An 8,514-nucleotide genomic window follows, 5' to 3' on the forward strand; every position below is an offset into this window, starting at 1 on the left:
CAAGCATATTGTAATCAAGTATCACTATGTAAGAGAGTTGGTGGAAGACAAACAAGTGAAGATGGAATATGTTAGCTCAAAGGAACAAATTGCTGATATCTTCACAAAAGCACTACCTAAAGATTCTTTTAAGTATCTTAGAGGTAAGTTAGGGGTGATACCCCTAGCCAAGGCTACTTGAAGTAATAGCAAGAGTACCCTACATCAAATGAGCTAATTGTAGAAGATTTTACACATTGATGCAAAGGATGTTTACTTTGGGATTCATACCTAAAGTAGTAAAAGTGTTGAAGTTCCAAAAAAATCACAAGCAAGGCGACTGAGAGAGACATTGAATGAACCTATAAAAGCTACACTTGCATATTAAGATGCAAACATGTCTTTGGCATTGTTGTCAAAGAGAGAGAAATAGCAGAAAACTAATCAACAATTGTTGAAGATAAAGAATCAGAAAAGAGGGAAGTTGTGAGAAATTGATTACATGTTGATGAACCAATGATCAAATGAAGATAGAGGGAGATGTTGATCAAAAAAACAAAAGATGAGTAATACAAAGGGAGAGAAACAAAGAACAAGGAGGCGGCAACAAAGAGGAAGAAGCTGAAATGAAGCAATCAGAATAGTAGAAGGAAATGTGAAGCTACAATTTACTTTTTGGCATTTGACTTACTGTTCTAACCTAGTAAGCTTGTGGTTGAATAGTTTAGTTTGATGGTTGATCAATTCGGTTTGCCATCAATGCCAAAGAGGGAGATTGTTGAAAATCTGATTGAAAAGCTCATTGTTGAAGATCAAAGATGGAGATTGTTGTAAAGAAGGAAGATTGTTGTAAAAGAATGTTTTCAATCATTATTTTGTCATTGATGTCAAACTTGCTATTTGTAGGAATGACATTGGCTTATAAGATCCAAGTACTATCACTTAGTTGATTGATGAAGAGGATTTGATCAACAAGATGTAACAAGAGCATCTAAGGGAAAGGTTGAGTTATGATGTTGTAATGGAGTGCAAGGATTGGTTAAGACAATAGTTAAATGATGTATTGATAGCATACTCAAAGATACAGAGGTTGGTCACACTTAGAAACATTGGAGGAAGAAGTTGTAACAAGATGGGATGCAAAGCCTAAACTAAGATCATTAGTGGGTGTCGAGCAAGTTAATTGAAGTCGAGCAAATCCTTAGTAGGAGTCGAGTAACAGTAAATTCTAGTGTGTGCTAAGTGATCTTCAAGTGTCGAGTGAAGATTAGGTGCTGAGTATTAGAAAATTCTTAGTTGGTGCCGAGTGATCTTCAGGTGCCGAGCATAAAAAAAAATACAGTTGATGCCAAGTAACATAGTATGTGTTGAGCACCAATATTTCAATAGTGCCGAGTTGCTGCATTATTTCAAATGACGAAGATTCACCAAATCTGAGCCGACAAAGTGGTTACATTGAATTTTGTGAACAAGTTGGAAGATAAGGATGATGAGCTAGTGGCACAGAATTTTATGCAAACCGTTTTTGGGCAAATTCTAAAGGATTATTCAAGAAGTTTCTAGAGGAAACAAAATATGGGTTAGATGCAACAAATCCTACCTAATCCATGCAAATTGAAATTAAAGAATGGAAGAATTGAGCAGGAAAAGGAACTCCAAGATTTTTATTTAAGGAAGTCATAGACCAAGAAGAAAAGAGTTGTTGATATTGTTGCTGCTGAAGAGCCAAAACTGTGAAGTGTTTGGAAGGGTGTCAAGGAGAAGACATCTAGAGAAGGAAGAGCATAGAGGCTCTACTTCTATGAGTGGTCATGAAGAGATGATTGCACTGGTACATTGAGCATGGAGACTCAAGGAGACTAAGCTTGAAAGGAGGGCAAGCTGTCAGAGTTGCAGTGATTGAAGGCCAAGCAAGGGTATGCGCTGAGAAGTGATCTGAGATCTGCAAGATAAATTGTATGTTGTAGTCAGGTCAAAGATTTTCTAATACTCTCTAGCAATTGTATCAGATCTAGAAATCCTATGGACTTAGGTTGGCCTAATAGCCATTTGTAAATCCTCTAACAGGGTGGCATTCCAAGTGAATGTTCTAAAGTCCTTTAACAAGGCCCACTTCTAACAGGGTGGTTAAATCCTCTAACAAGGTCACATTTAACAGTGTTTTGTAAGCCTTTAACAAGGTAGGCCTTTCAAAGGGCATCACTCTAGAAGAGTGAGAATTGAGTAGCATGTTACTAATGGTTTTTCCCAAATTGGGTTTCCACGTAAATCACTGTGTTATGTGTTGATTTCTTATGTGTTATGCTTGCATGTTGATTTACAGTAACTTGCTGATTAGAAAAGTTAAAGCTTGGATGCATAAATAGTTGAATGGGCTCACTATACGTAGTGAATAGTTTGAATAGGACATTTGGACCTTGAATAACTAATTCACACACCCCCCCCCCCCCCCCCCCCCCCAGTTATTCTAAAGTATTTCTAACACTTCAATACATCAATTGCCAGTTTCTTTTGGATCCTTCACAATCAGAATTATTTAAGAGATAACAAATATTGAGCGTCAAATGTTGAAACTATGAAGAAGCTTAACCTAGTCTCTGTCACTCTTGAAGATTGTAACATATCAACAAGAATTACAAGAGATCTAGGACAAATATCACACACCAAGCTCAGAATGGACAACATTTTCATTCCTAATTATGAATCAATGGTAGCAATCCTTGATGCTTACAAGGCTTTCAAGAATAAATCAATTGATCCTTGATTAATGGACTTCACCAGCTAGAGATCTTAATGATTTTGTATATTCTGTGCATTTTGATAAATTTTGGCTTTTAGACATGTTTTTAAATGTTTTCCTTCTATAGGTTCATTTTTGCAAGATTGATTAACCTCACCAAAAATACATAATTGTGAGGTAGTTATTAACCTCATAAGAGGTAATTACCTTAACCTCAAGTCTATGTAAGGGAACATTTCACTTTGTTAAGGGACTTTTTGAAACTTTATGAATTAAGAGGACAACTTTAACATTGGAGTAGTATCACTTTATGTATTCAAAGCAAAGTAAATTTTAAAGTATTTTCAATGAACTTTAGATGTTCAAATATTATCCATTGTATTCATTATATGAGAATATAACATTTTATTGTTTCTCTTTTATGAAGGCAAATGGTCATTAAAAATATGGTTTCTATGTTCAAGTGCCCTTTCTTGGTATCATGAAAGTGTGTGTGAGAGATAAAAGTTAGAGTTGCTTTATTGGATACCTATATGCATAGTTCATTGATATTTTTATGGAGTTTGCGTTCATATGAAATATATTATTATATAATTTATATATTGGAAGTATTTTTTCAAGTGCATTCCATTGGGCCAAACTACACAATTTCTAAAATGACAAATCTATTTACCAATAGACATAGACATAGACATAGACATAGACACACACACACACACACACACACACACATATATATATATATAAAATAAAAAAAGAATTAAATATATATGACAATATTTTCTTTTATTTTCTACAATATAATTTAAAACTGTTTATTAACAACAAATACAAGCCACTATCTGGCACTTGTTTTGAAAATGTCTTACATGTAGGGTGCAATTATTCCCAAGTTTTTACATTTTGAAATAAATTTGTACTTTTTAAGTTTAGACATACTAAAAACATAAACTTTAAATGAGTTAATATAAATAATAAATTAAATTCATTGCTATAATATTAAAATTAAGCTCAATTTAGTAATCTTTTCTAAGCACTTTCACTCTTGGCATAACAGTATACTCTAGAAAACAAATGACACACACTGATGAGATATCTACAATAAAAATAAGTAAATTAAATGTTTTCCTAGTACTACCAATTATAGACATGTTTTAACAAAATTTATTGATTTTTTTGAAAAAAACCATGTAATCTAATTTATTAAATCTATTCATTAGATGTCTAAAATAAGGAATTTTGAACATATAATATCTCAATGTCCAACATCAGAAGTAGAAGCAAGCATAAAGATCTCCATGTCACATGAGAAGTAGAAGCAAGCATCAAAATTTCTATATCCAACACAAGAAGTAGAAACAAGCCTAAAGATCTTTACAATTAAATTAAATAATAGTTTCTTAACAATATTATTCTAGTTAATTTTTCTATTACATCAAAATATAAATAATATTCTTATATATTTAAATTATACATAATTAAAATTAGAGTCTAACTACATTGAAAATTAATTATAATTTAATTATTTAATTATAAATATTTTAAATTTAATTTTAATTAAATTGACTTTAAATTACATTTAACTTTTGAACTCTTTGTTATTTAAAATTTAACTAGAAACTTTTCTTATTTTCCAAGTTCATCCATGTTTTCTTCTAAGAATCCAAAGTTAATTTATTTTTTTAACTTTTTAAATTTTTTAAATTTTTATTTGTAATCATATATAATAAATAAAAAATTAAAAAATAATATTTTATTATCTTTTTAAAAATTATAATTAATTTATTCTCATCTATTAAACACTACTAGTTAAGAAGCGAACATACAACTCCTCGATGAAAGGAACAATTCCATGTATTTCGCCATAAAATTGTAGACGTGTACAACGAATTCTCTCTAATTCTATCAATTTTCTATTGATGCGTACTCAACCAACCATCTATTGATTTGTATTTTAGCCAACCATCTTTCGAAATTGAATTGTATGAGCGCATAATGGATTACACCCAAGTACCCCCATAATTTGAACCAGAGTCAACTCTTGAAAATGAAAGGAAAAGGGAAGTGGACCCACTAATGGATTAGATTATATCATTCGTCAACTTCCATCCAATATAGATCATCTTCCACATCACAAATTCAAAATGTATACATTAAAAAAAACATAATTATATGACTTCCATTATTGTAATAATTATAATAAAACAACCTATATTTATATTAATATTATAACGTGATACTTTCCAAAAACAATTTTTATTTTTATTTTTACCAAAACAAAGTATAACAACAATTATCACTTGACCAATTAAAAACATCATAACACAAAAATAAAAGACTCTTATCAAATTGCAACCTCCAACAGATATTGCTATAATATGCTTAGGATTCCTGTCCACAAATACTATATCAGCTATTGGTCCAGCCCACAATATTCCCCTCATTAAGATTCTCTTACTGAATTTCTTTTGCCAAAAAATAGAAACCCTAAAGCTGCAAATTTAGAATTTTGTAACCATTCATTCCCTTTTTCTCTTTCCCAAATCTCCATTAACATGGATTCCAATACGTCATGGAGCGTTTGATTACCAGAAACAATACCACAGGATTTGGTAAACTGTCTAAAAATTATTTGCCTGAAAGAACCAAAACAATTGGTGGAGATCACAGACTTCCAAACAAATTAACATCTGATCAAGAAACGATTTACTAACATTATCAAAAACTAAAAACTCCAGAATATTTGTGTGAACTTGAAAATTTTGGTCAAGAATCCCTGCGGTTAGGAAGATTGAGGGATACCAAACACAAAAGCAGAAGAAAAAGCCTGAACACACCCTGCGCAAGGGGTCATTTCAAGCCCATATCCGAACATAGATAAGGAAAGAAAGAGAAAGGATGAAAAAGATTAAGAATTGACCCTGGCCCGAATGTTTCCATCATCTCCTTCAATGGCCGCCCGGTCAATAATTTCCAGGCCTTGTTGTTCATCCCAGTTATCAACAGGGGAACAATTATACCTGTGATTGTTCTTCCAATCTAAAGCCTGGCATGCCCTGGAGCAGTAATTGACAGTGCCACATGCAGAACACCTTCGGAATTCATGCCTTCTAGTCTCGGGCCTCCCGCACCTGGAATAACAGCAGAGTCTCAGACCCTCAGCCGGGGGATGCGATTCAAACCACTCCACGAGGAAATCGTTAATGGCGTGATGCTTCACAGGCCATCTCTTGTTCTTGAGCTTCCTCGCACGGAAACATTTGTCTGCAACGCATAATATTGCCTCTTTTGCATTGGCTTGTACCACAAATTTGTGTCCCTCCTGAAAGTTCCTTTTCACTCCGTATCCATCCTGCAAGCAATGGCCGAGCTCTCTCATGGCGTCAATATGCCCTAGGGCGGCTGCTTTGGCACACAGAACTACCCCTGCTCTCAGCATTTTTTCCTTCCGTGAGCCTCCGCTGCCGTTGAATTGAATCACGCCGAGAGAATACAGTGCCCATGCGTGCGATGCGCTTCCTGCGGCCGCCATTAATGCTACGCCTGAAACTCTGTTCATCAAGCAATAGAAATATATCTGCATAGAAATTTTGGAGAAAAAATGGTTAACCAGATTAGCTCGTTTCTCCTCTGAGCCTAAATATTCTCCAAATGCAATTCTTCAGACCTGTTCTAGACCTCATCTTGATCGAAAATTTTGCACGGTGATGAAAGGTAAATATTGCAAATATAAACCTCAACTGTTTGCAAATCGAGGGCTGCAAACACAAGCTGAGTGCGTGCATTAGCTTAAACAAGCGGCATTTGCATTTACGGTTAAACCGTTTTTATTTCCCTCTTTGTGCTACAACGGATTTGAGATGAAAATGCTTTGGAACTTACCATGCCGAGCATGTAACGGGCTTCTGGATTGCCTGCATCTGCACAGAGCTTCATAAATTTATGCGTTTCATTGCTCCACTTTGAAGCCTTTACGCTCAGAGCCCCCATAGAAGCATAAGCATGAACCTTCTCATCTAATGCGGCGGCACAAAACCTCTTGCATCTGTGCACACAAATACAGTGCATGCATGCATTTTTTATAAAAAATTTGGGGAAAAACGGAAATAAATTTAGAACGGTTTAAAAGAGCAGAAGAAAATGCTTACGAAAGCTTTGCATTGACGAGATCTGCCGGTGAGGTTGCAGAAGAGCCGAGAGAAACCATTATTGAAATGATGAGATCGTCAGGAAGTGCATCGAAAGGATTCTCCTTCAAATAGTCCGATTCGAAACTGGAAATCGCTTCAGGGGACATCAGGCGTCTCTTCTGTCGCGCAGGAAAGCAAATCCCTTCGTCAGATGACGGATAATTTCCTCTTCTGGTACGCATCTTGGCGGCCAAACCCTAACGGACTTGTTCCGAGCTCGAAGCGGTGCAGAAGCACTAGATCACAAACGGAATGACACGATTCTTCGGTAGCGTAGCTCCCTTTAATGGCTAAAACGAACCTCCAATGGGTAAAACGGACCTTCAAACCGCCACACCGCCAAGTCAATACAAATCCAACGACCTCATTACTCGTAGTGTAAAACGGTGCACAGCCTCCAAAGCGGTTGAAGTGGCCGCGAGCGTGTCGGCCTTGAATGTGACGGGAAAAACAATTTGTATAAAGGCGTCGATTGCTTCGCTTTTCTGTCACGCAAATTTCGTCTCACAACCGCTTTGGATTCCGATTTCAAACCCCGAAGCTGTTGAAAAGAAACCGGTGCAGACCGACTGAATTTAATTTTCTGTGCCAACCGTAAAAATCTCACCCAACTCTCACACGACTCGTGACTCGTTAAACTTTCTGGTCACAGTCTTTTTCCCGTTCGTTGACATTAACGACTCTCTGTCTGTCTATGCCGCAAAACCCCTGCAAACGCCAAGAAAAATGCAGTCGCTCAAATCACTTTCCTTCACCTAAATCAGACCTAACAATACTATATTTTTACCAAGCAGAATGAAACGAACACAATGCTTTGTTCTCTTGCTTTTTCAATGCTTGCCGAATCAGCACCTTTGCTTTCCGAATTTTAAATGCAGAAAAAAGCAACGGAAAGTTTCAACAAACCAGAAGATAAAGCGAAAAACGTCATTTATTTTCTTCGAGAATCTGAACTCCTTCATAGAGATTTAAAGGCGAGAAGAAAAACAGAAAATACTTAAATTTATTAAAAACGCTTTAGGCGGCAGAAAGTTAAAATAAATTAGAAGATAAAGCGAAAAACTACATCAAATTCCTTCCAGAACCTGAAATATTTCAATGAGATTTAGAAAGAGAAGGAAAAATGCTTAAAACGATGAAAAACGATTTAAGCAACAGAAAGCTTCAACAAACCAGAAGATAAAGCGACAAACGACATTAATTATTAATTTCCTTCCAGAATCAAAAATCCTCCAAAGAGATTTAGAAAGAACAAGAAAAATACTTAAAACAATAATAAATGTTTTAAGCAAAAAAAAGTTTTAACGAACCAAATCCGCAAACGACATTAATTTCCTTCCAGAATCTGAAATCCTTCACAGAGATTCAGAAACAGGAGCAAACAAATAAAATACTTAAAACAACGATAAACGCTTTAGCAAACTGCAACATTTTATTTAATAGAACCTACACAAAGCCACAGCTAGCCATCAGTGGACAGAACGTTTATCTCTGCTTTTCCTTCAATCCACAGCAAAATTACCAAACAACAGCCACAGACTCCGTCCAAAGTCCTCCACAAATAAATATAAACCAAAATCCTGTCATGCTCACAACAACTTACAT

The 8,514-nt window shown here is 35.2% G+C and overlaps 1 protein-coding gene and 1 long non-coding RNA gene across 2 annotated transcripts; both read right to left on the reverse strand.

Annotated features, from left to right (window-relative positions):
• Positions 1-5,410: 5,410 nt before the first annotated feature.
• On the reverse strand, positions 5,411-7,166 carry LOC149565348 (F-box protein At5g50450-like). Its single transcript, XM_089818868.1, has 3 exons — positions 6,868-7,166; positions 6,602-6,764; positions 5,411-6,296 (listed from the first exon to the last, which is right to left on the reverse strand). The coding sequence occupies exons 1-3, from the start codon at positions 7,089-7,091 to the stop codon at positions 5,628-5,630; spliced, it is 1,056 nt and encodes a 351-aa protein (XP_089674994.1). The 5' UTR covers positions 7,092-7,166; the 3' UTR covers positions 5,411-5,627.
• Positions 7,167-7,563: 397 nt separating this feature from the next.
• Positions 7,564-8,301, reverse strand: LOC149565349 (uncharacterized). Its single transcript, XR_016362036.1, has 2 exons — positions 8,220-8,301; positions 7,564-7,617 (listed from the first exon to the last, which is right to left on the reverse strand). It is a non-coding gene; the product is annotated as an uncharacterized LOC149565349 (long non-coding RNA).
• Between the last annotated feature and the right edge of the window lie 213 nt (positions 8,302-8,514).

The sequence above is a fragment of the Cupressus sempervirens genome, chromosome 3, assembly GCF_028749045.1.
Source record: "Cupressus sempervirens isolate cs-2001-9-10 chromosome 3, ASM2874904v1, whole genome shotgun sequence".
Taxonomy (NCBI): domain Eukaryota; kingdom Viridiplantae; phylum Streptophyta; class Pinopsida; order Cupressales; family Cupressaceae; genus Cupressus; species Cupressus sempervirens.